This window comes from Ornithorhynchus anatinus, chromosome 21 (genome assembly GCF_004115215.2).
Source record: "Ornithorhynchus anatinus isolate Pmale09 chromosome 21, mOrnAna1.pri.v4, whole genome shotgun sequence".
NCBI lineage: Eukaryota > Metazoa > Chordata > Mammalia > Monotremata > Ornithorhynchidae > Ornithorhynchus > Ornithorhynchus anatinus.
Genome location: NC_041748.1, coordinates 2,702,739 through 2,729,406, shown reverse-complemented (window position 1 = coordinate 2,729,406; position 26,668 = coordinate 2,702,739). Strand labels below are relative to the sequence as shown.

The 26,668-nt window shown below is 67.6% G+C and overlaps 1 protein-coding gene across 1 annotated transcript; it reads right to left on the bottom strand.

Annotated features, from left to right (window-relative positions):
* Positions 1-24,996, bottom strand: TGM3 (transglutaminase 3). The gene is made up of 13 exons (XM_029048722.2): positions 24,919-24,996; positions 18,383-18,556; positions 17,574-17,816; positions 13,449-13,567; positions 10,088-10,216; positions 9,225-9,402; positions 8,831-8,966; positions 8,338-8,441; positions 7,285-7,530; positions 3,847-4,152; positions 2,063-2,220; positions 834-967; positions 1-206 (listed from the first exon to the last, which is right to left on the bottom strand). Exons 1-13 carry the CDS (start codon positions 24,923-24,925, stop codon positions 59-61), a joined length of 2,082 nt encoding a protein of 693 aa, XP_028904555.1. The 5' UTR covers positions 24,926-24,996; the 3' UTR covers positions 1-58.
* Between the last annotated feature and the right edge of the window lie 1,672 nt (positions 24,997-26,668).

Below are 26,668 nucleotides of genomic sequence, written 5' to 3'. Positions count from 1 at the left end.
GCGGCGAGCGGGCCCGTCCCGGGGGTCGGCGTCGGGGGCGGGGGGCCGGGGGGCGGGATCAGTCGGAGACGTTGATGTTGACGAAGGCCTTGATGGCGGGGAACTTGTTGCAGGAGAAGTCGATGAGGAGCTGGTTGGCCCCGCTGCGGATGGGCACGATCTCGAACTGCACCCGGGACCGCTGCTTGGGCCGCAGGGACGGCACGCTGTCCCGCCGAGCCCCCCGAGACCACGCCGCGGGCCGGAGACGCGCGCGGAGACGGACGGACGGACGCACACACGGAGAAGGAGAGAGGCCGTGAGCGAGAGGGAGAATCGAGTCCCGGGGACGCGTCGCCCCGCCGAAGGCGGGCGAGGGGCTGCCTCCGTCCCCCCATCTTGCCCCCCACGGATCACTCGGGGCCCGCGGGGGACCCGGGCCCGGGCTCCCCCCGCCGGGCCGCACTCGATCCGTCCATCGACCCATCCCGAGAGCCGGGGGCGGGGGGGGTCCGGCGGGCCCGGAGGGCGTTCCGTGAGGAGAATCGAGCCCCGGGGACGTGCCGCCACGCCGAAGGGGGGCGAGGGGCTGCCTCCGTACCCCCCGTTTCGCCCCCCACAAACCCGTCGGGGTTTGGAGGGGGACCCGGGCCCGGGCTCTCCCCGCCGGGCCGCACTCGATCCGTCCTGAGAGCCGGGGAGGGTCCGGAGGGCGTTTCGCGAGGAGAATCGAGCCCCCGGGACGTGCCGCCACGCCGAAGGGGGGCGAGGGGCTGCCTCCGTACCTCCCGTCCCGCCCCCCGCAAACCCGTCGGGGTCCGCGGGGGTCGGGGACCCCGGGGCAGGCGACTCACTCGATCTTGAGGTTTCCCCTCATCAGACCGCTGCCCTCCACCATGAGCACGCAGTTCTCCACGGGCTCGGCCAGGGGGTTGGCGAACAGCACCAGGACGTTCATGGGGGTCTTCACCTTGGCGTGGTCCGGCACCTGGACGCGGAGAAGACGCCCCCCCCCCGACATCTTCGGCCCCCTCCTCTCCCCAAGACTCCGAAAACACCCTCGGAGCGACTGGGGGACCGTCTCCCTCCGTCGCCGAACTGTACTTCTCAAGCGCTCGGTAGAGAGCCCCGCGCGCGGGAAGCGCTCGGTAGATACCATCCGGCGAGGGGACGAACCCAACTCCTTCCCGTCTCCCGGCCTCCATCCCCTAGGCCGCGCTGCCTCTCGGTTATTACTGTAATACGACAATAAAAATCGGAAGCAGCGCGGCCTAGGGGATGGGGACCGGGAGTCGGAAGGTCCCGGGTTCTAACCCCGCCTCGTCTGCTGGGTGGCCTCGGCCGAGTCACTTCCCCTCTCCGGGCCTCGGTTCCCTCGCCTGGAAAATGGGCATGAAGCCCGGGAGCCCCCCGGGGGACCGCCCGATCACCTTGCATCTCCCCCGGCGCTCGGGACGGTGCCCGGCACGTGGTAAGCGCTCCACAAGTGCCGTCATTTTTACAAAATGATCCCGATGGCACTTGTTCAGCGCGGCTCGGTGGAAAGAGCCCGGACCTGGGAGTCGGAGGTCATGGGTTCGAAACCCGGCTCTGCCCCTTGTCAGCTGTGGGACTGTGGGCGAGTCGCTTCACTTCTCTGGGCCTCACTTCCCTCGTCTGTAAAATGGGGATTAACCGTGAGCCTCACGTAGTACAACCCGATGACCCTGCATCTCCCCCAGCGCTCAGAACGGTGCTCCGCACGTAGTAAGCGCTTAACGAATACCAGCGTTATTGGTATTATCATTATCATTAAGTAACGATAGTTATCCTGGTGCTCGTCGAATGCTCGCTGTGTGCCAAGCACCGTTCTGAACGCCGGGGCAGATCCAAGTCAAACAGGTTAGACCCAGCCCCCGTCCCACGCGGGGCTCAGACCCTTCATCCCCATTCGACCGAGGCCCCCGGAGGCGGCGGGGCCGGGGTCGGAAGCCAGGTCCTTCCGGGGCCCGGGCCCCACCCGCCGGGGGCCGCGCCCCGCGGTGACCCTCCCTCCGCTCTCCGGTGCCCGCCGCGGGAAACTGGGGGATCCCCGGCCCCTCACCTCCAGGGTGATGGTGGGGTTGTCGAGGATGACGTCTCTCTCCACCACCACCTCCCCGCCGTCGGTGACCTGGCACACGGCCGTCACTCGGATCATGTTGTCGGCCGTCAGGTGCCCGTCGTACTGCGCGTACGCGAGCTTGATGGGCAGCTCGATCTCTGAGGGGGGGACACGGGAGGGCGGGTCGGGCACGGAGCCGCGCACGCGGAGACGCCCCAACCCGCACGCGGGAGCCGGACTCCCGCCTCGCCCGCAGGTGCCCCTTCCCATCCGTCGGCGCATTCGATCGTACTTATTAAGCGCTTACGATGCGCCGAGCACCGTGCTAAGCGCCCGGGACTCTGTCGTGATTCCGGTCACGTTCCCTGACCCACGCGAGACCGGGGACACGCACGGCGACACACGGAGTCGGACGCGAGAGCCGGATTCCCGGGAGCCTCTCCCGCCTATTCTCCGTCCGCGGGTGCGTCTTCCCATCCGTTCGTGTTTTCGATCGTGCTTATTGGGCGCTCGCCATGCGCTAAGCGCTCTGGAGAGGACGCTAACCCGATTACAGACACGTTCCCTGACCCCGCGAGACCGGGGATACACACAGAGACACGCCAACCCGCGCGCAGGAGCCGGATTCCCGCCTGTTCTCCGTCCGCGGGTGCATCCTCCCTCCCTCGCCGGGCCCCGGCCCCGGACCCGGCGAGTTGAGATCTCCCCGGGTGGACGCCCCCGCCCCCCCCGCCCGACTCGGCTCGTCGGCCGCCGCGTCCCTTCCCGTCCCCCGCCTCGCCTCCCGGCTCTCCCACCTGAAGCAACCCCCGCCTGACGCCAAAGGGCCGGGCCGGGCCGGGCCGTTTCTCTCCCCGCTTCCTTCCCGGGCGGCCGGTCGCTCGTATTTAGCGGGCGTTTACTATTCATTCGTATTTATCGAGCACCCGCCGTGCGCAGGGCACCGTACTGAGCGCTTGGGAGAGTCCGCTACAACCGTAAAACCGTCACATCCATCGCTGCTCCTGCTACTATCAGCGACGGGACGCGTTGAGCGCTCACTGCGTGCCGAGCACTGTTCTAAGCGCCGGGGTAGGCACAGCTTAATCGGGTTGGCCCGGGCCCCGTCCCACAGGGGGCTCACGGTCTCCGCCTCCCCACTGGGAAGCAGCACGGCGTAGCGGGTAGAGCCCGGGCCGGGGAGTCGGGAGGTCACGGGTTCTAATCCCGACTCCATCCCCCCAACACGCGCGCGTCTGCTGCGTGACCCCGGGCGAGTCGCCTCGCTTCTCCGGGCCTCAGTTCCCTCCTCTGGAAAATGGGGATGGAGACCGGGAGCCCCCCCCCCCCCCGGGGGACGACCTGATGACCCCGTATCCCCCCCAGCGCTTGGGACAGCGCTCGGCACACAGTCGGCGCTCAACAAGTACCGTCGTCGTTCTAATTCGTCTCCGGGCCGCGGTCCCCTCGTCTGTAAAATGGGGACGGAGCCCGGGATCCCCACGTGGGACGGGGACCCCATTCGCCCGGACCCGCCCCGGCGTTCAGCACGGCGCTCGGCGCCCGGCAGGCGCTTAACCAACACCGGCCCCGACGCTATCCCGCGGACGAGGGAAGGGCGGCCCAGGGCGGCGAGGCCGCCCGTCCGGGACGCCGACCCGGGTCCTCCTCCTCGCCCGGGCCCGGCCTCCCTCCGCTAGGCCCGCGCCGCTTCCAGACCTCGGCGGGGGGGGGGGGGGGTAGTCCGGCGACGGGGTGGCGGGTCCGGGTTCCGGTCCCGCCGTCGGGCCGCCCCGCCCCCTTACCTTCTTCAGGCTCCAGGGAGGCGGTGATGGAGTCCCTCCAGATCTCGCGAACCAGCGTCCCGTTGTAGACGATGGTCCAGGCCGTCCGGTTGACCGTCACCGTCTTGAGGTCGCGGGTGAGGTTCTGGAGGAGGAGCACCACGTTGACCTCCTGGCCGACCTCCAGGGACCCGATGACCTTGAACTTGCCGGACACCTGGGCCGCCTGGCCGCGGCCGGCCTCCTCGGTGGCCGTCGGGCTGAACCCCATGGTCGGGCGGAGTTGGCTCAGCGCCTTCTTGAACACGGCTCTCTCCTGGGCCGAACCTGCGGGGGGACGGGGGGAGAAGCCGGAGTTGCGGACGGCGGGTCCGGGGGGCGCGGACGACCCCGACGGTACGCGTTAAGCGCCGACTGGGTGCCGAGCGCCGTTCCCGGCACCGGGGGGGGGGGGGGGGGGACGCGGGACGACGCAAGCAAGGTCGTCCCCCGTGGGGCCGACGGTCTTCGCCCCCCGTTTTCCAGAGGAGGTCCCCGAGGGCCGGAGAAGCGAAGGGGCTCGCCCCGAGTCGCGCAGCTGATGAGCGGCGGGGCCGGGATTAGAACCCGCGACCGCCGGCTGCCAAGCCCGGGCCCCACCCGCTAGGCCACGCCGCCTCTAACGACGACCACGCTTTCGGTAAGCGCTCCCTAGGTGCCGGGCGCCGTTCGGAGCGCTGGGGGGGACAGAGGGTCGGCAGGCGGTCCCCCGGGGGGCTCGCCGTCCTCGGCCCCGGTTTGACAGACGGGGGAACCGAGGCCCCGAGAGGCGAAGCGACCGGCCCGGGGTCACCCGGCAGACGGGCGGCGGAGCCGGGATTAGAACCCGCGCCCGGACGTCCCTCTGCCGCTAAGGAGCAGGGTGACCCCGGGCCGGTCGCTTCGCCTCTCGGGGCCTCGGTTCCCTCATCTGGAAAAGGGGGATGCCGTGCGTTGCCGATTCGTCCAAGCGCTCAGTGCAGTGCTCCGCGCACAGTAAGCGCTCAGTAGATACTACTGAATCCCCGTTCTCCGTCCTACCCAGCCCGAGGGCCCGGGGCCGGGCCGGCGGCGTCTGACCCGCTCGGCCCGTCTCTCCGCTCGGTCGGGACGCTTAGTAGTCGCTTAATAGACGCCGCCATCGCCGACGTTAAAGGAGGCCCCTCCCGCCCCCTCCCCCCAGCCTCCCCCCCTCCTCCCCGACGCCCCCCAGTCCCGACCCCGCTCCCCATCCCGGCTCCGCCGCCCGTCGGCTGTGCGACCCCGGGCCGGTCACCTCCCCTCTCCGGGCCTCGCGGCCGGGAAATGGCGAAATCTACCCCCGTCAGCCCCACGTGGGCTTGGATCCGCCCCGGCGCCCGGTACGGCGCCCGGGGGGCGCCTAACAGACACCTTTAGGAGGGAAAAAGCGGTGGGCGTCCAGAACATTCCCTGCGCACGAGGCGCTGACGGTCTACGAGGGAGGGGACGCCCTCCCCCGGGGCCTTTCTTAACGATAACGAAGGTGTCTGTTAAGCGCCCACTACGCGCCAAGCACTGGGGAGACGAGGTCATCGGGGGCGGGGGCCCCCCGGGGGGCTCGCGGTCTTCATCCCCGTCTCCCAGAAGAGGGAACGGGGGCCCGGGCGGCCGGCCCGGGGTCACCCGGCAGACGGGCGGCGGAGCCGGGATGGGGACCCGCGCCCTCCGACCCCCCGGCCCGGCCCCTCGCCCGGAGCCGAGCCGCCCGTCCCCTCCGCCGGCGCTCGCTACGACGCCCGGGCCCGTCCTGACGCCGGCGACGGTGTCCGTTAAGCGCTCACGCCGGGCCTGGGGGAGACGGGGAGGTCGTCCCTCGAGGGGCCGGGGGCCTCCACCCGCGTCCCGCGGGCCCGGGGAGGGGAAGCGGCCGGCCCGAAACCCGCCCCGAGAGCGAGGGGCGGACGGACGAGTACCTCGGCGGTTCCGGACGCGGGCTGGGCCTCCTCTCGGCTGGCGGCCTCGGCTTTTACTGCCGGCCCCCGCCCGGGCGCCGCGATGACTCCCGGGTTCCCGCCTCTCCCCTCGGGCCCTTCCCTCCGGCTCGGCCCTGAGTAACCTAATTCGGGGGCGCTGGCCCCGGCCCCCGGGGCCGCCCCGGGCCCGCGGTGACTCCCGTCGGAGGGAATCCGGCTCTCGGCCCGCCCGCCCGCCCCCGGACGCCGCTCTCGGGCCTCCTCGGGCCTTCCCGCGGGGCCCCGGCCGGCCCCGTTTTTAGCGAGCGCTCACCGTGGGCTGAGCGCCGGGGACGGTCTCTGCTCTGACGGTTCTCTCCCCGGCGCTCGACACAGCGCCCCGCACACGGTAAGCGCCGGGGAGGGCCTGCCGTCTCATCGCCCTCTCCCCGGCGCGCCGTACAGCGCTCCGCGCACGGTAAGCGCCGGGGAGCACGTCGCGCTATTGGACCCCCCCTCCCCCCCCCCCCCCCCCGGCGCTGAGCACAGCACGCGGTAAGCGCTCGATAAATACAACCGATCCAAGGAACGAATACAGCACGGCGAGGCCCGGCGGACGGAGCCCGGGCCCGGGAGTCGGAGGCCGCGGGCTCTGATCCCGGCTCCTTCACCCGGCAGCCGCGTGACCTCGGGCGAGTCGCTTCACCCCTCTGGGCCTCAGTTCCCTCATCTGCCAAATGGGGATGGAGATCGGGAGCCCCGCGGGGGACCGACCCGATCGTCTCGCATCTCCCCCAACGCTCGGAACGGTGCCCGGCACCTGGCAGGGCGCTTAACGGACACCCTCAGCGGCGTCGCCGTCATCGACCTCGTCCGCCCTCTCGCCGGCGTGCTCACGCGTGGGGGCTCGATTTCTTTATCGCGCCCCCCTCGGGCGGCACATCCGTCGGCCCGTGCGCGTCCCCCTTCGTTCGTTCCCGCGCCTCTTCCGAGCGTCTAGCACGGGGCGCCGCGCTCAGGGGCGCGGGCTGTGGCGACCGCGACTCCTCTAAAGGGCCCGGAGGCCTCAGGGGAGACCCAGGGGCCGCCAGAAGGGCTCGGAGGGGAGAACCCCGGGGCCCGATCCTGCCTCTCGTCGGCCGTGTGACTTGGGACGGCTCACTTCGCTCCCCCACCCCCCGGCCTGGCCCCCGGGTGCTCCCGAGCACCGTCGTCGCCCTCCTTTACGCTTCTCGGGAGCACCGCCCGGCTCTCTCCCTGATTGTCCCGGCCGCTCCCGAGCACCGTCCATCCCCCTCCCCCGTCTCCCCGCCGCTCCCGAGAGCAATCCATCTCCCTCCCCGATTCTCCCGGCCGCTCCCGAGCACCGTCCGGCTCCCTCCCTCTTCTCCCGGCTGCTCCGGGGCACCGTCCCTCTCTCCCGACCGCTCCCGGGCACCCTCCATCTCTCTCCCCTATTCTCCCGGCCGCTCCCGGGCACCGTCCCTCTCCCTCTCCTTCCCCCGGCCCCCGGGGGAGCGGGGGTGACCTTCGGGGAACTTGTATCTCTCGGTGAGGTCGAGGCGGGCGTTGACGCCCACGGCCTTGGTGCTGATGAAGCGGCCGACGGAGTAGGCGTCCAGCCAGTTCTGCCTCTGGGTGCCGTTGGATCTGTCGTAGACCCAGGTGACGCGGTCGGCGTTCACCTCCGCGAAGACGAAGGGCCCGTCGAAGTCCAGCTGCACCTCCCCGGCCCGGATGGCCGCCACCGACGAAGGCCCGCACTGGAAAATCCCTGCGAGGCCGGGGGAAGGGGAGCGGGGGCTGGGGGGGTTGCCCGGGGGCCGGGGGGGGGGGGCCTGGGGGAGGATGCTGGGGGGCCGGGGGGCGGTGGGGGGCCCCGGGGCGGGACGCAGAGGGGCCCGGGGTCAGTGGAAGGGTGGACGGGGGCCTCCGGGAGAGGATGCTGAGGGTCCGGGGGGCGGTGGGGGGCCCCGGGGGAGGATGCCGAGGGTCCGGGGGTCTGCGGAAAGGCGGGCGGGGGGCCCTGGGGGGAGATGCTGGGGGCCGGGGGTCAGTGGCAGGGTGGGTGGGGGTGCCGGGGTTGATGCCGGGGGTCCGAGGGTCAGTGCGAGGGTGGATGGGAGGGAGGGTGGGGATCTCTGGGGGGGATGGATGCTGAGGGTCCGGGGAGGTCAGTGGGAGGGCGGGGGTCCCAAGGGGGATGCTGGGGGTCCGGGGGTCGGTGGAAGGGCGGGTGGGGGTCCCTGGGGGGGATTCTGGGGGTCCCGGGGTCATTGGGAGGGCGGGTGGAGGTCCGGGGGGGTTGCCGGGAGTCCAGGGGGCAGAGGGAGGGTGAGGGTCCCTGGGGGTGGGGGGTGTCCAAGGATCAGTGGGAGGGTTGGGGGGGGGTCTCGGGGGGATGCCGGGAGACCGGGGGGGATCGGTGGGAGAGCGGGAGTCCCTAAGGGCGATGCTGGGGGTCCGGGGGGCGGTGGGAGGGAGGGCGGGGGGTCCCCGGGGGGAGATGCTGGGGGTCCGGGGGGTCGGTGGGACGGGGTGGGGGTCCCCGGGGCTGGGGCGGGACGCGTCTCTGTCTCACCCTGACTCCGCTCCTGCGGGGTGGCGTCCAGCACCTGCCAGCCACCGTAGGCGGGGCCTAGGTCCGTGCGGAGGAACCAGGCCTCGTTCCACACGTGGAAGTTCCTGGGGGGCGGTGGGGGAGACCCCCGGGGGGGGGCACGAGGTCGGGGGGGTCATCCCCGACACCCCCCCACCCCTTCCGGCCCGGCCGCCCCGGGGGAACCGGGAACCGGCCCCTCCCCGGCGCTCGGTCCGGTGTCCGGCACGCGGCGGGCGCCCCGTGCATGCCCCCGACGGACGGTCGGGTTTCTCCAGGCGGGGCCGGCGTCTGCCCCGTCGGACTCTCCCCGGCGCCGGGTACGGCGCCGCGCAGCGCACGCGGCGGAGGGGCGGCGAGGACGGGGCTCGCGTCCGTTCGCCGCACGGGCCGCTCCCCGACGCCCGGTCCGGTGTCGCGCCCGCGGCGGCCCCCCGAGGGGACGGCCCCCGACGGCCCGGGATCGGGTCCTCACCAGACGCTGTCGCTTCCTCTGTCCAGCGGGTTCCCCGTGGGGTCGTAGTAGACGTCCACCGTCAGGTTCCGGTCGGTGTCGTGAGCCGAGTTGAAGTTGGTGACCACGCGGGCCGGGATCCCCAAGCAGCGGAGCACTGGACGGGGGGGAGGCGAGCGTCGCGCCCGGCCTGCCCCCGCTCCCCGCCTCCGCGGGCCCCCCGGGCCCCCGACGCCCCCTCGCCCGGCCCCTCTCCCCCAGCGCCGGCGGACCGACGCCCGGAGTCAGGGCGTAGGCCCGGCACCGTCCGGAGCCTCCCGTTACCCCGGCTCCGGGCGTCCCCCCGCCTCTCCCGGCCCCCCGCCTCCCGGGTGCCCCCTTTCCCGGCCCCCCGGGACCCCCTCCCCCGGCTGACCGGTGTTGAGGGCCCCGGCGAAGACCCAGCACTGGCCGTAGCGGACGGGCCTGTAGCCGGTCTTCTTCCACTCCTTGAGGATCTCCACGCTGCCGTTCCAGTTTCGGGGGTCTCGGCCCCCCGTGTACTCCCCGCTCCAGTTGCCGGCCAGGACCCCGGCGTCGTCGTTCCCGTTCACCTGCAACGCGCTCGCTCGCTCGGCCCTTCCTTCCCGGGCGCCTACCGTGCCGAGCGCCCGCCCCGCACGCGGTCAGCGCGCCCTAAATCCGTCCCGCGGCTCGATCGCGCTTCCCGGGCGCTCACTGGCCGCGCTCGTCGGTCGATCGTATTTATTGAGCGCCTACCGCGGGCAGAGCGCTCTACCGGGCGCTTGCCCCGCACACGGTGGGCGCTCGCTCGATCGGATCCGCTGAGCGCTTCTTAGACGCGGTTGTCAGTCGATCGTATTTACTGAGCGCTTAGCCAGGGCAGAGCGCTCTACCAAGCGCCTGCTCCCCACGCGGTCAGCGCTCGATAAATTCATTCGTTCTCTCCGTCATAGTTACTGAGCACCTACTGGGTGCGCTGGTCAGTCGGTCCATCGTATTTACTGAGCGCCTACCGCGGGCCGAGCGCTCTACTAAGCGCTTGCTCCGCGCACGCTCAGTAAATACGGCCGGTCACCCGACCGTATTTCCCGAGCACTCACCGGCCGCGATCGTCCGTCAGTCGGTCGTGTTTATAAATACAGTGAAGGGACGTTGACCCTTCGTCCTCGCGGCGTCCTCGCCCAAGCGCTTATCACGGGGCCCGGCTCCCCGGAGACGGTCGACTGAACGGGCCCCCGCCCCGCCGAGCGCTCGGCGCACCGCTCCGGCGCTCACCATGGCGCTCAGCACCCGCCCGATGTACTTGGGGTCGTTGCGCCGGGCCACGTCGGTGGTGGGGTCCCGCTGGTAGTTGAGGCTCCGATCCAGGATGGACAGGCAGATGTTCAGTACGTCGTCTTCGAACTGGCCGGGGGGGGGGGGGGGGGTTATAAAACAAAATAAACGAATGTCGGTATTTGTGAAGCGCTTACTGTGTGCGGAGCACCGTTCTGAGCGCTGGGGGAGATACGGGGTCATCGGGTTGGCCCACGGGAGGCTCTCGGTTAATCCCCATTTGCCAGATGAGGTCACTGGGGCCCAGAGAAGTGAAGCGACTCGCCCACGCTCACACGGCTGCCGAGCGGCGGAGCCGGGATTCGAACCCACGACCTCTGACTCCCAAGCCCGGGCCCTTTCCACACTGAGCTCCGCTGCTTCATCTGGAGAAGGGGACGGGGACCGGGTCCAAACTGACTCGAATGCGGCCTCGGCGCCAAGAACGGCGTTGGGCGCGTAGTCAGCGCCGAACGGATTCCACTCGGAACATTGTCGTTTCGGATCGTACACTCCGAGCGCTTAGTACAGTGCTCTGCCCACAGTGAGCGCTCAGTAAATACGACCGCATGAATTATTTACGGATTGACCGATCGATCGGGTGATGCACGTTAGGGCCCTGATCGTCCTGTATCGATCGATGGATCGATTGATCGGTTGATGACTGGTAGAGACCCCATTATCCCGTATCTATTGATTAATTGACTGACTGATTGACGAAAAGAGCTTGGGGGTCAGGGGACGTGGATTCTCATCCCGGCTCCGCCCCTTGTCTGCTGTGTGACCTTGGGCATGTCACTTCACTTCTCTGAACTTCATCTGGCAGATGGGGATGAAGACCGGGAGTCCAACAACCTGATGACCTTCTACCTCCCCCAGCGCTTAGAACAGTGCTTGGTGCTTCAGAAACACCATCCTTACTGTTATCATTATTACTGATTGTTGACCGGTAATAATAATAATAATAATGTTGGTATCTGTTAAGCGCTTACTATGTGCCGAGCACCGTTCTAAGCGCTGGGGTAGACAAAGGGGAATCGGGTCGTCCCACGTGGGGCTCACGGTCTTAATCCCCATTTTACAGATGAGGGAACTGAGGCACAGAGAGGTTAAGTGACTCGCCCACGGTCACACAGCCGACAAGTGGCAGAGCCGGGATTCGAACTCATGAGCCCTGACTCCAAAGCCCGTGCTCTTTCCACTGAGCCATGCTGCTTCTCCATCAATCGGTAGGGAGCCGATTGTATGTAGGTTGGTATCTGTTAAGCGCTTACTAGGTGCAGAGCGCTGTTCTAAGCGCTGGGGTAGACACAAGAGAATGAGGTTGTCCCTCGTGGGGCTCCCAGTCTTCATCCCCATTTTCCAGATGAGGTCACTGAGGCCCAGAGAAGTGAAGTGACCCGCCCACGGTCACCCAGCTGACAAGTGGCCGAGCCGGGGTTCGAACCCACGGCCTCTGACTCCAGAGCCCGGGCTCTTTCCGCTGAGCCACGCTGCTTCTCTACTATCCTATATCTGTTATCCTATATCTATTGATTGATTGACTGATCGACGGATTGATGAGTGGATGACCGGTAGAGACCTGATTATCCTGCGTCTATTGATTAATTTGCCGATTTATGGATTGATTGGTGGATGACTGGTAGAGACCTGCTTATCTTATATCTACGGATTCATTAACAGATCGATGGACTGATCGGTGGATGACTGATTATTCTGCATCTATCGATTAATTTCCTGATTGATGGGTGGGTGACTGGTAGAGACCTGATTATCTATCGATCATCTATTAATTGATCGACGGGTTGATTGATGACTCAGAGACGCGGCCCCCACCGCCCGTGATCCCAGCCAGGGAGCCACGTGCGCTTTGAGTGACAGCTCGAGGCCCAATCGGAGCCGAGCGCCTGGGCCCGCCCCGCCGTCACGTGAGCTTTGAGTGACAGCTTCCCCCAGCCAATGGACGCGGGGCGTGAGGTGGCCCGGGGGGGCGGAGCGGGGAAAAAAATCACGTGAGCCTTGATTGACAGCCCCCGCACCCAATGGGCGCGGAGGGGCGGGAGCTGCCGGGCCGTCACGTGATCGTTTGAGTGACGGCTCCGCACCCAATCGGCGCGGGGGGGGCGGGGCTCCAGCCTTTAAAAGCGGGAGAGCGACCCTTTCCCCGCCCGAAGGTCGCCGGGGCCTTGAGTGACGGGCCCGAGGTCCAATCGGCGCGGAGGAGGCGGCGGCGGGGCGGGCTCTAGCCTTCCAGGACAGGGGAGCCGACCCGCCCCCACCTCTTATTGGTCACTTGGTCTTTGACTGACAGCTCGACCCCCCCCCCCCCAATCGGCCCGAAGCAGCCTGTGAAGGGGCGGGCTCGAGCCGCTGAAGACGGGTGAGCGGACCTGCCCCCTCCCTTCTTGGTCTTTGAGTGACGGCTCGGGACCCCATCGGGTCGGAGCGGCCTGTGAAGGGGCGGGCTCTAACCCTCCACGACAGGTGAGCAGACCCCCCCCCTATTGGTCGCTCGGGCTTTGAGTGACAGCCCGAGACCCAATCGGCGCAGAGGAAGCGGGGCGGGCTCTAGCCGTCCAAGACCCGCCTCCTCTTATTGGTCACGCCCGCCTCGAGCGACAGCTCGACACCCAATCGGCGCGGAGGGGGCGGGCTCCTCGTTGCCGGGGCAACGGCGGCCTCCGAGCGGGAAATCTGGGCGGGAAAACCGAGGGCCTCGCGCTCCCTGAGGGAACGGCCGCCGCCATCTTGCCAGCAGGCCCTCGAGCCTCGTTGGGAGTAGGGAGCGAGGCTAATAACAGTAATCGCAACAATAACGATCATGGTGGTATTTAAGCGCTCGCCGGGCGCCGGGCGCCGTCCTAACGGCCGGGGGAGATCCAAGGTCCTCGGGTTGTCCCAAGCGGGGCCGACGGGCCTCGCGCCCCTCGGACGGCCGAGGTCGCCGAGGCGCAGGGAAGTGACCTGCCCACGGTCCCCCGGCCGACGGGTGGCAGAGCGGGGATTGAGAAGCAGCGTGGCGCAGTGGAAAGAGCAGGGGCTTTGGAGTCAGGGCTCACGAGTTCGAATCCCAGCCCTGCCACTTGTCGGCCGTGTGACTGCGGGCAAGTTACCCACGGTTACCTCGGTTCCCTCATCTGCCAAATGGGGATGAAGACCGTGAGCCCCACGTGGGACGACCCGATTCCCCCGTGTCTACCCCAGCGCTTAGAACGGCGCTCTGCACGTAGTAAGCGCTGAACAGACACCAACGTTATTAACCCGGGACCCGCGCCAAGCCGGGCCCTCCCGGGCGACCGGTCCGGGGCCCGCGGCCGCCTACCTGACCGTAGTTCCAGCCCACCATGCCGATGCGGTTGACGCTGCCCACGTAGATGATGCCGGCGTCTCTGAGGACGTACTCCTCCCGCTCCGCCTCGCTGTTCAGAAACACGGCGTCCGCTGCCGACCCCCCCCCCCGCCCCGATCCGTCCGTCAGTCGGGAGCTCGGCCGCCGCCGTCGAGCCCCGGCTACGCGCGGGACGCCGCGCTGAGCGCTTGGGAGGGACCCGCCCCACCCCGGCGGCGGCCCACGGTCCCCGCCGACGGGGTATTGAAGCGCTTACTACTTTCTGAGCGCTTAATAATAATCGTGACGATGGCAAGGCCTTACTACTTTCTGAGCGCTTAATACTAATGATGACGATGGCATTTGGGAAGGCCTCGCTACTCTCCGAGCGCTTAATAATAATAATAATAATAATCGTGACGATGGCAAGGCCTTACTACTTTCTGAGCGCTTAATACTAATGATGACGATGGCATTTGGGAAGGCCTCGCTACTCTCCGAGCGCTTAATAATAATGATGATGATAATGACGGTGGCGTTTGGGAAGGCCTCGCTACTTTCCGAGCGCTTAATAAAAATAATGATGATAATAACGACGATGGCATTTGGGAAGGCCTTACTACTTTCTGAGGGCTTAATAATAATAATCGTGATGATGATGATGATGACGTCTGGGAAGGCCTTACCACTTTCTGAGCGCTTAATAATAATGATGATGGTGGCATTTGGGAAGGCCTTGCTACTTTCCGAGCGCTTAATAAAAAGAACGATAATAATGACGATGGCATTTGGGAAGGCCTCGCTACTCTCCGAGCGCTTAATAAAAATGATAATGACGATTGTATTTGTGAAGCGCTTACTACTTTCCAGGCGCTTAATAATAATGATAATGATGACGATGGCATTTGGGAAGGCCTCGCTACTCTCCGAGCGCTTAATAATAACGATAATGACGATTGTATTTGTGAAGCGCTTACTACTTTCCAGGCGCTTAATAATAATAATAATGATGATGATGACGATGGCATTTGGGAAGGCCTCGCTACTCTCCGAGCGCTTAATAATAATGATGATAATAATGACGGTGGCATTTGGGAAGGCCTCGCTACTTTCCGAGCGCTTAATAATAACGATGATAATGATGACGGTGGCATTTGGGAAGGCCTTGCTACTTTCCGAGCGCTTAATAATAACGATGATAATGACGATGGCATTTGGGAAGGCCTCACTACTCTCCGAACGCTCAATAATAATGATGATAATAATGACGGTGGCATTTGGGAAGGCCTTGCTACTTTATAAACGCTTAATAATAATGATAATAATGATGACGATGGCATTTGTGAAGGCCTTACTACTCTCCGAGCGCTTAATAATAATGATAATAATAATGAGGATGGCATCTGTGAAGGTCTTGCTACTTTCCGAGCGCTTAATGATAATAATAATGACGATTGCATTTGTGAAGCGCTTACTACTTTCCAAACGCTTAATAATAATAATAATAATAATAATTAATGATGGCATTTGGGAAGGCCTTACTACTTTCCAAGCGCTTAATAATAATGATGACAATGGCATTTGTGAAGGCCTTACTACTTTCCAAGCGCTTAATAATAATGATAATGATGACGATGGCATCTGGGAAGGCCTTACTATCCAAGCGCTTAATAATAATGATAATAATAATGACGGTGGCATCTGGGAAGGCCTTACCACTTTCCGAGCGCTTAATAATAATGATGATAATAATAACGATGACGACGATGGCATTTGTGAAAGCCTTACTACTTTCCAAGCGCTTAATAATAATTATAATAATAATGACGATGGCATTTGTGAAGGCCTTACTGCTTTCCAAGCGCTTAATAACAATTATAATTATAATAATGTTGGTATTTGTTAAGCGCTCACTAGGTGCAGAGCACTGTTCTGAGCGCTGGGGGAGATGCAGGGTCATCAGGTTGCCCCACCTGAGTCTCACAGTCTTCATCCCCATTTTACAGTTGAAGGAACTGAGGCCCAGAGAAGCGAAGTGACTCGCCCACAGTCACACAGCGGACAAGTGGCAGAGCCGGGATTCGAACCCGTGACCTCTGACTCTCAAGCTTGGAAAGTAGTAAGGCCTTCACAAATGCCATCGTCATTATTATCATCATTATTCTTAGAGAAGCAGCGTGGCTCAGTGGAAAAGAGCCTGGGCTTCGGAGTCAGAGGTCATGGGTTCGACTCCCGGCTCTGCCGCTTGTCAGCCGTGTGACTGTGGGCGAGTCGCTTCGCTTCTCTGGGCCTCAGTTACCTCCTCTGTAAAATGGGGATTAACTGGGAGCCCCACGGGGGACAACCCGATTCCCCCGTGTCTACCCCAGCGCTTAGAACAGTGCTCTGCACGTAGTAAGCGCTTAACAAATACCAACATTATGATTAAGCCCAGGCTCTTTCCACTGAGCCACGCCGCTTCTCTAAGAATAATGATGATGATAATAATGACGATGGCATTTGTGAAGGCCTTACTACTTTCCAAGCGCTTAAGAATAATAGCAATAATGATGACGATGGCATCTGTTAAGGGCTTACTACTTTCCAAGCGCTTAATAACAATAATAATAATGATGACGACGGCATCTGTGAAGGGCTTACCGCTTTCTAAGCCCTTAATAATAATATTGACGATGGCATCTGTTAAGCGCTTACTACTTTCCAAGTGCTTAATTATAATAATGATAATAATGACGATGGCATGTGTGCGAGGCTTACAGCTTTCCAAGCACTTAGTAATAATAATTATGGGATCTGTGAGGCGCTCACTATGTGCCCGGGACCGTTCTAAGCGCTGGGGGAGATGCAAGGTCATCGGGTCGTGCCCCGTGGGGCTCACGGTCTTCATCCCCGTCTGACAGAGGAGGGAACCGAGGCCCAGAGAACAATCATAATAATGATGATAATGATGATGATGATGAGGACGGCGTTTGCTAAGCGCTTACTGTGCGCAAAGCCCCGTTCTAAGGGCTAGGGGGATACGAGGCGATCGGGGCGTCCCACGTGGGGCTCACGGTTTTAATCCCCGTTTTCCAGATGAGGGAACCGAGGCACAGGGAAGGGAGGCGGCTTGCCCAGAGTCGCCCGGCAGACAAGCGGCGGAGCGGGGATCCGAACCCACGACCTCTGAGGCCCCGGCCCGGGCTCGTTCCACCGGGCCGCAGCGCTCCGCGCACGGTAAGTGCCCGATAAAGACGATCGAATGAATGAATGGACAGTAGGTGCCGGGCACCGTTCTAAACGCTGGGGGAGATCCAGGGTCATCGGGTGGCCCCCCGCGGGGCTCACGGGCTTCATCCCCATTTGACGGATGAGGGGACCGAGGCCCAGGGAATAATGATCATGATACTGACAATGTCGGTATCTGTTGAGCGCTTACTACGTGCGGGGCGCCGTTCTAAGCGCCGGGGGGAGATACGGGGTCATCGGGTCGTCCCACGTGAGGCTCCCGGTTCATCCCCGTTTTCCAGCTGAGTAACCGAGGCCCGGAGAAGTGAGGCGCCTCGCCCACGGTCACCCAGCTGACGAGTGGCGGAGCCGGGATTCGAACCCACGACCTCCGACCCCCAAGCCCGGGCTCTTTCCACCCAAGGTCACCCCGCCGCCGGGCGGCGGGGCCGGGATCGGAACCCGCGACCTCTGCCCGCCCGGCCCGGCCCCCTCCCGTCCCGCCGGGCCGCGCGGCGCGGACCGTCTAGCGGAGGAGGCGGACGTTAACGTCGACGGATCCACCGGGGCGATTTACCGGGCTGGAGCGTCACGGACGCACGGTAGTTCGATAGGCCGGGGAAGCGGCGGGGCCTCGTGGGCGGGGCCCGGAGGTCCCGGGTTCTAATCCCGCCCCCGCCTCTCCGGGCCTCGGTTCCCCCGTCTCGGGCCGGGGACCCCGAGCCTCACGGGGGACGGGGGACGGGGGACGATGTCCCGGCCCCTCCCCGGCGCCCGGTACGGCGTCCGGCACCTAGCGAGCGCCTCACCGATAGCCAGATGAATCGGTAAAAGATCATCGTCGTACGGATACCGTTCTTCTTCTTCTTACCCCGACCGCCCCGGGAGCCCCCGGGCCCGCCGTTCCCGTACCTTGTAGCCAGGGGTTGAAGAGCTGTATGAACGTCCCGAGGACCGTGGAGGAGACCTTGCCCCGGGAGGAGATCTGGACGCTGAGCTTGTACTGGCCGATGGGGGAGTTGGCGGGGCTGGTGACGGCGATGGTCAGCCCGCTGCCGTCTCTGGCCTCCGGCACCGCCGACCACCCTCCTCGGGCCACCGGGCCGGACAGCTGGAACACCGCCTTCGTCCTGGCCGACTCCGAAGGGCTGGGGCCTTCCGGGCGGAGCCGGGGGCGACGGGGCCGGACGTTAGAGCCCCGGCCGGCGGGGCCGGGGGGGGCGGACTGGCGCTTCCCGGGGCGTCGCTCCCCCTTTCCCGCGGCTCACCGCCCCTTTCCCACGCGGTCGCTCTCCGCCTCTTGGGGGTCGCCCCCTCCCCTTCCCGTGGCGTCACCCCCGTCTCCCTCAGCGTCCTCCCCTCGCCCGCGGCGTCACCCCCCGCTTCCCGTGGCGCCGCTCCCCGTTTCCCGCGGCTCGCTCCCCCTTTGCTCTTTCCGGTCGCCCTTCGCCTCTTGGGGGTCACCCCCTCCGCTCCCCGTGGCGTCCCCCCGTTTCCCTCGGCGTCACCCCCGCCGCCCGTAACGATAATCCCGCCGCCCGTTAAGCGCCTCCTATGCACGAGGCACCCTCCTCCGGACCGTCGGGCTGGTTGCCGGCGGGGAACGCGCCCCACCCCCCCCGGGCGCTCGGTACGGCGCCGGGCAGGCGGGAGGCGCCCGGTACGCCCGAGGGACCGACGGAAGGAAGGACGGCGGGGGAGGGGGGTCGCGGCCGAGTCACCTGTGACGGCGGTGAAGGTGAGGGTCTCGCCGGCCGCCACGGCCCGGTTGAGGCCGAGGGCGATGACGAAGGGCTGGCCCCTCCGCACGATCAGTTCGGAGCTGTAGAACTTGGAGGTGCGATGGGAGCGCTTATTGGCCTCCTCCCGCCAGCTCACGTTTGTCGGTTGTAGAGCTGGGGTGGGAAGAATCGGCAGCGTTAGGGCGCTTTTAAAAAAAAAGATGCCACTTACTAAGCGCCCGCCCCCCGCCGGGCCCCCTCCCGAGCGCCGGGCGGGCCGCGGGGTGACGGGGCGGCCCCCCGCGGGGCTCGCCGGCTCCGTCCCCGTTGGGCGGGGGGGGGGGGGAGCCGAGGCCCGGGGATGCGGAGGGAGACGCTCGCTCCGCGCCCGGCGGGGCGACGGGGAGGGATGCGGTGATATCGGCGAAGCGCCCGAGGGCCCCACGGGGGACGGGGACCGGGTCCGGCCCCGTCGGCCCGGATCCACCCCAGCGCTCAGCACGGCGCCCGACGCCTACTGAGCGCTCCCCTCCAGACCGTCGGCTCCTCGCGGGCGGGGAGCGCGTCTGTCTCCTGTCGGATCGGACTCTCCCGGGCGCTTAGGACGGCGCTCCGCGCACGGTGAGGGCTCGACGAGTACGCTCGGACGGGCGCCCGAACGGATCCCGGCGTCGTCGCCGTGCTGAGCGCCGGGGTCGACGGAAGCCGGTCGGGTCGCGGGGCTCACGCTCTTAACGCCCGTTGGACGGAGCGGGTGACCGGGGCCCAGAGAATAATGACGACCACCACCACGGCGGGATTTCCGTTGAGCGCTTACTACGCGCCGGGCGCCGTACCGAGCGCCGCGGCGGGCCCGGGCAGATGGGCCGGGACGCGGTCCCCGCCCCGCCGCGGGGCCCGCGGCCTTTCGGACGGGAGGAGGCGACCGGAGAGGCGAAGGGCCGGGGCCGGGGTCGCCCGGGTGGCGGGGCCGGGATTGGAACCCGCACCCGGAGCGGGAGGCCGCGGGCGGGGCGGCCCTCTCGCCGCCAGCGCCCGGCCCCGGAGGCTTCTGGGAAACAGGGCCGGGAGGGCGGAGGGAGCCAGATAAGACCTGCCGGGAAAGGGCCGGGGATTCCCGGCCCGGGCGTTCACTGCAGACGGAGCCGCCCGAGGTCGCGCGGCGGGCCCGGGGCCCGGGCGGGGGATTGGAACCCGGGGCCTCCGCCTCCCCGGCCCGGGCTCCCTCCGCCGGGCCCGCTCCCTCCCCCGTTCGGCGGAGGGGGAGGCCGAGGGTCGGAGGACGATCATTTGAGAGTAACGGCGGTCTCCGTCAAGCGCTTACTACGCGCCGAGCGCCGTCCTAAGCGCCGAGGTAGGTACGGGGGCGTCAGACCGTCCCACGGTCACGGTCTCCGTCCCGTTTTCCGGGCGGGGTCACGGAGGCGCAGAGTAAGAGAAGCGACCCCCGGCTGACAGGTGGCGGGGGCGGCATTCGAACCCGTGGCCTCCGACCCCCGAGCCCGGGCTCTCGCCGCCGAGCCGCGCCGTGAAGTCAACGAGACTGACGACGATGGTCCTGTTGGTTTCCGGCCCGGGCGGGGACCCCGCCGCTTCTGGCGCCCGTCCGGCCCGTGAGCCCGCCCCGGGCGGGCGGCGTCTACTCCCCGCCGCCGAATCGGACTTCCCGCGCGCTCGGTAGAGCGCCCTGCCCCCGGGAAGCGCTCGGTAGATACCACCGAAGCGCTCCCGCCCAACGGAGTCCCAGCCCGGGTCCGTCCGGTCCGTGGACCGCCCGTCCTCCTCCCGGCTCCTCTGCCGGGTGACCTCGGGTCGGTCGCCTCCCTCCTCCGGAAAATGGGGGGAAAAGGCTCTGAGCCTCGGGAGCCCCCAGGAGCCCCTCTCCACCCCGGCGTTCGGTACGGCGTCTGGCGCAGAGGAAGCGCTTAGCAGATACCGGAAAAGAAAAAACAAAGCCGCCTCTCTGGGCCGCGGTGACCCCTTGCTATTACTGCGCCGACCCCGGCGCTCAGCGCAGCGCCCGCCCACAGCCGGTCTCCCCGCGTCGACCCCAGGGCCCCGCGCGGGGCTCGGCCCGGAGGTGGCGCTTAGCGGACGCCCCGCTCCTTCCTCCTCCCGTGGTGGTGCTCCGTACCGGGGCTCCGTCAGGCGCTTACTAAGTGCCGGGCTCTGCGGAGAAGCAGCGTGGCTCAGTGGAAAGAGCACGGGCTTTGGAGTCAGAGGTCATGAGTTCGAATCCCAGCTCTGCCACTCGTCAGCCGTGTGACTGTGGGCGAGTCACTTGACTTCTCTGTGCCTCAGTTCCCTCAACTGTAAAATGGGGATGGAGACCGTGAGCCCCACGTGGGACGACCCGATTCCCCCGTGTCTACCCCGGCGCTTAGAACGGTGCTCTGCACGTAGTCAGCGCTTAACAGATACCAACATTATTATTATTATTACCGAGCGCCCGGGGAGGACCCGAGCCGAGCGCCTCCGCCCGACGGGCGGGGGGACCGAGGCCCGGGGCGCCGGAGCGGTTTGCCCGAGGCCGCGCGGCGGGCGAGCGTGCCGAACGCCCGGGAGAGCGTTGGGCACGCGGCAGAGCGGCCGAGGCGGGATCGGAATCCAGATCCGGGCCCCGGCTCCGGCCGCTAGGCCGCGCCGCTTCCCTTCCTCCGGGCCGGGCGCCGTTGGCCATTCGGCGCTACTTACTGAGCGCTTCCCGTGCGCAGGGCGCTCGGGGGAGGCCGACCCGCCCGTCGACGGACCCGCCCCCCGGCCCCCCGGGGAGCGGACGTTAAAGCCCCGCTCCGTCTCGTCCTCCTTCGGACCGGCGCTTGGCACGTAGCGGGCGCTTGACCGTTACCGTGTTTTTCTTATTCCGTTTTGGAAACTGTCGTTACGGGAGTAATAACGCCCGGCCCCAGTTTCCTCACCTGCGAATCGGGGATTCGGATCGGCGGGCCGCCCCGCCCGCGTCTCCCCCCCCCGGCGTTCGGCGCGGTGCTTGGCACAGAGTGAGCGCTGCGGGGCAGGTGGCGGTTAACGCCCGTCGGTCGAGCCGGCAGCCCGGGCTCACTCGTGATGGTGATGATGTCGGTGTCTGTCAAGCGCTCGCTACGGGCGGGGCACCGTTCGGAGCGCCGGGGGGATACGAGGTGATCGGGTCGTCCCGCTCGAGGCCCCCGGTCTTCAGCCCCATTTTCCCGAGGAGGGGACCGAGGCGCCGAGAGGGGAAGCGACTCGCCCTCGGTCACACGGCCGAGAGACCTCCGACTCCCAGGCCCGGGCTCTTTCCACTGAGCCACGCGTAACGACAACGGCGTCGGTATTTCAGCGCTCACTACGTGCAGAGCGCCGGGGGAGATCCGGGGCCATCGGGTCGGCCCACGGGAGTCAATTCCCATTTTCCAGATGAGGTCACCGAGGCCCAGAGAAGTGAAACGGCTCGCCCGCGGTCACGCGGCTGCCGGGTGGCGGGGCCGGGGTTCGGACCCACGACCTCTGACCCCCAGGAGTAACGTTGGCGCTCGTTAAGCGCTTGCCGCGCGCAGGGCGCCGTTCTGAGCGCCGGGGGAGACCCGGGGGTGGTCGGGCCGGCCCCCGTGAGGCTCCCGGTTAATCCCCGTTTTCCCGAGGAGGGAACTGAGGCCCAGAGGAGTGAAGCGACTCGCCCCCGGTCACGCGGCTGCCGAGGGCCGGGGCCGGGATTCGAACCCGTGACCTCGGACCCCCAAGCCCGGGCTCCCTCCGCTGAGCCGCGCTGCCTCTCTCTCCCACCCTGGCAGGAGGTTTGGAAAATCCCGGCTCCTTCGAGGTTTTCCCTCCGGCTCTCCGGCCCCCCGGTGTACGGACGGGGAGCAGCGCGGCTCCGCGGGGAGGGCCCGAGGTCACGGGTTCGAATCCCGCCCCCGCCACCCATCGGCCGCGCGACCGCGGGCGGGTCGCTTCCCTTCTCCGGGCCTCGGCTCCCTCATCTGGAAAAGGGGGGCGGAGACCCTGGAGCCTCCCGGGGGACCACCCGAGGACCTCGTGTCCCCCGGCGCTTAGAACAGCGCTCTGCACGAAGCAGGCGCTCGACGGACGCCAGCGTTATTATGAGAAAACCGAGGCGCCCGAGGGGAATCGTCATCCTCATCGTAATGATGAATAGGGCGCTTGTTCAGCGCTCACTAGGTGCCGGGCACCGTACCGAGCGCCGGGCTAGATAGAGGCCGATCGGGTCGGGCCCCGTCCCCGCCCCCCGCGGGGCTCGCGGTCTTCATCCCCATTTAACGGATGAGAAGACCGAGGCCCGGAGCCTAACGAGAAGAGATATTAAGAATGGTGAGAAGCAGCGCGGCTCGGTGGAAAGAGCCCGGGCTTTGGGGTCTGAGGTCCTGGGTTCGAATGCCGACTCGGCCACCTGTCAGCCGTGTGACTTCGGGCGAGTCGCTTCGCTTCTCGTTGCCTCCGTTCCCTCATCTGTAAAATGGGGATGAAGACCGTGAGCCCCACGGGGGACGGCCCGACTCCCCTGCGTCTCCCCCGGCGCTTAGAACGGCGCTCGGCACAGAGTAAGCGCTCAACAGATACCAACATTATTATTGATAATGATTATTATTATCATCATGGGATTTGCGAAGCGCTTCCTACGTGCCGGGCACCGTTCCCGGCGCTGGGACGGACCGCCGGGAGACGGGGTCCCGGCCCTCACCCCCGTCTTCCGGGGAAGGGAAGCCGGGGGGCCGGGGATCCGAACCCGGGCCGGGGCTCTCGCCGCGGCGGGCGGCCCCGGGGGGGCCGCGTGCGGGGCGCTGGCCCGGACGACGGCGTCCGGGAAGCGCTCACTCCGTGCCGAGCGCTCTTCTAAGCGCTGACCGAACCCTTCCGGAGCGCGGCCGTCCTCTCCCGAGCGTACGGTACGGGGCCGCGCGCTCGGTAAGCGCGCGGTACATCCGACGGAAGCGACGGACGGGTGCGGGGAGAGCCCGGGCCCGGGGGGGTCCGGAGGGCCCGGGTTCTAATCCCGGCTCCGCCCCCCGGGCCGGTCGCTCCGCTTCCCTGGGCCTCGGTTTCCTCCTCCGGGGACGGCGACCCGACGACCCCGTATCCGCCGCGGCGCTCGGTACGGCGCTTGGCGTCTAACCGGCGCCGAACGAGCGTGATAGTAGCGGTCATGACGATAGTGATGATGATAATGATACCGATCTATCGAGCGCCCTCCGTGAGGAGACCACCGAGCTGAGCTCTCGGGGGAGGTCAGAGTTAAAAGTTAACTCTGAGAGACGTGATTCTCTGAATTCTCAATTCTTAATTAAGGATTCTTCATTCTCAATTCTCTTCATTCTCCGATAAAGTTAAGAGACGTAATTCCTGCCCCCGAGGAGCTGACGACCGGTAGACGGTCGTCGTTAGTCGGCGCGATCGACCGAGCGCCCGCTGTGGGCCGAGCACCGGGCCGAGCGCCCGGGAGAGTCCGACGGGGCGGACGGACTCGGTCCCCGCCCGGAAGGCGCCGGCGGTCTCCCGCGCGCGGAGCTCTGTGCCCAACGCCGACAAGGGCGACGGTAACGACGCCGGGATCCGCGGAGCGCTCGCTCCGCGCCGCGCGCCGGGGAGGAGGCGATCGGGCCGTCCCCCCGGGGGGCTCCCGCCCTCCGTCCCCTTTGGACAGAGGGGGAGGCTGAGGCCCCGAGAAGGGAAGCGACCGGTCCGAAGTCACCGGGCACGGGCGGCGGGGGCGGGACCCGGACCCACGGCCTCCGACTCCCCGGCCCGGCCTCCTGCCTCCGCCTGCGACCGCGTGCGGAGACGGGGACGGCGGCGGGCTCGGCGCAGAGAGGCCGGGCCGGGGGGTCGGGGGTCGCGGGGCCGCGTCGCGACCCGGCAGCCGGGCGACCGTGGGCGGGTCGCTTCGCTTCCCCGGGCCTCGGCCGCCTCATCCGGAAAACGGGACGGCGACCGGGGGGACGACCCGACGACCCGGATCCCGCCCCGGCGCTCAGGACGGCGCCCGGCGCGTCGCGGGCGCTTAGCGAGCACCGACGTCACCGTTAACGTCGGTATTCGTTAGGCGCTCGCTCCGTGCAGAGCACCGTCCTGAGGGCCGGGGCGGATACGGGGTCGTCGGGTCGTCCCGCGCGAGGCTCCCGGCGAATCCCCGTTTTACAGACGAGGGGACCGAGGCCCAGAGGAGCGAAGCGACTCGCCCACGCTCCCACGGCTGGCGAGCGGCGGGGCCGGGGGTCGAACCCACGACCTCCGACTCCGAAGCCCGGGCCCTTTCCGCCGAGCCGCGCTCGAGGGGGAGGACGCGAAGGAGGAGAGGCCGGGCGCCCGGGAGGGTCCGAGACGACGGCGGGGGGCCCGGGTGCGGACGCCGCCTCGGCCGCCCGGGCGCCGCGCGGCCTCGGTCGGGTCCCCCGGCGAGGGTGGAGGCGACGGGCCCCCGGCCCCCCCTCCCCCCGGCCTCCCCCGGCGTTCCCGGCCCTCCCCGTCCGTCCGGGCTCGGGCCCGCTCCCCATCCGGGAAGGGAGAGGCGCCTTCCCGGGAGGGGCGGCCGCCGAACCTACCGGCCATGACCCCGGCCGTTCCTCCTCTCCCTCGACGGCGGCCCGTCCGCTCTCCGGCTCCTCCGAGGGAGGTTCGCCGGGGCCGGGGCGGAGACTGAGGCCAGGTCGGGGCGGCGCGGCAATTTATAGGACGCCCCGGAGCCAAATTCCCCTCCACAATTATAACCCCGGCCAAGAGGGTGGAGCGCCGGGCCTTTCCCGGTAACACCTGTCGACTCTCCCCTTGCGACACACCCCGCCACCCGCAGGGAAGTCGAGTCGGGCCGGGCGGGCCGGCCGGGCGCCGCGCGGAGCGCTCGGGGGAGGCCGCCGCCCGGCGGCGCGGCCGCGTGCCTCGCCCGCGGACGGGGAGGCCGACGCCGGCGTCGACCGAGCGGCCCGCCTTGGGGGTCGGGGGTCGGGGGTTCGAATGCCGCCTCCGCCTCTTGTCGGCCGGGCGGCCGTGGGCGAGTCGCTTCACTTCTCTCGGCGACCTCGTCCGGGAGACGGGGATGAAGACCGGGAGCCTCGCGTGGGCCGACCCGATGACCCTGGAGCTCCCCCGGCGCTCAGCACGGCGCCCGGCGCCTAGTGAGCGCCTACCTAGTGCCGACATCATCGTCATCGCTTGTTAAGCGCTCACCGGGTGCCGGGCACCGTGCTGAGCGCCCCGGGGGGGGGGGGGGAGGGGGGGGGCGCGGGGATACGAGGTCGTCGGGCGGTCCCCCGCGGGGCTCCCGCTCTTCATCCCCGTTTTCCGGAGGAGGGAACCGAGGCCCGGAGAAGGGAGGCGACCGGTCCGAGGTCGCCCGGCGGGCAGGCGGCGGGGCCGGGATCGGAACCCGGCTCCTTCCGACTCCCGGGCCCCGGGGGCTCTACCCGCTAGGCCGCGGGGCCTCTCTGGTTCCCGCCGAGGCTTCTTGGGGCGCCGCCTCCGGGGCCTCCTCCCCCCATCCGCCCGAGGCCCGTTTCCCGTCTCGAACCCGTCTCTCTCGCCCCCGACCCCCGTCCCGCCGGGCCCTCCCGCCGCCTCCTCCGAGGAGCCTTCCCTGTCGGCGCCCTCCCGGCCCGGCCCCCGCCGCTCCCGTCCCGGCAAGCGGAAGGACCTGGGTTCCGATCCCGGCCCCGCTACCTGTCCGCTGCGCGGCCTCGGGCCGGTCGCTTCCCTTCTCGGGGCCTCGGTCTCCCCCTCCGGAACGTGGGGCCGGGGCCCGGGGGACCCCCGGCGACCGGAGCGAGCGCTCCACAGATACCGTCGCTGCCGCGCCCGTCATTTAGAGGCAGCGCGGCTCAGTGGGTAGAGCTCGGCGGGGGTCAGAGGTCACGGGTCCGAGCCCCGGCTCCGCCGCCTGTCGGCCGGGCGACTTGGGGCCGGTCGCCTCGCCTCTCGGGGCCTCGGTGACCTCATCTGGGAAATGGGGGCGACGACCTGATGACCTCGCGTCCCCGGCATTCGGTGAGCGCCTACTACGTGCGGAGCACTGTGCTAAGCGCTTGGGATGGACAGAGGGGTAACAGATAGGGACGGGGGGGCGGCGGGGCCCGGCGGCGGAAGGACCCGGGTCAGTAAGGACGACGGTGTCCGTCGAGCGCCTACCGCGTAGAGAATCATCAGAGGAGCGGCGCGGCGCGGCGGAGCGAGCCCGGGCTTGGGGGTCAGAGGTCACGGGTTCGAATCCCGCCTCCGCCACTCGTCAGCTGCGTGACCGTGGGCGAGTCACTCCGCTTCTCGGTGCCTCCGTTCCCTCATCTGTAAAATGGGGATGAACCG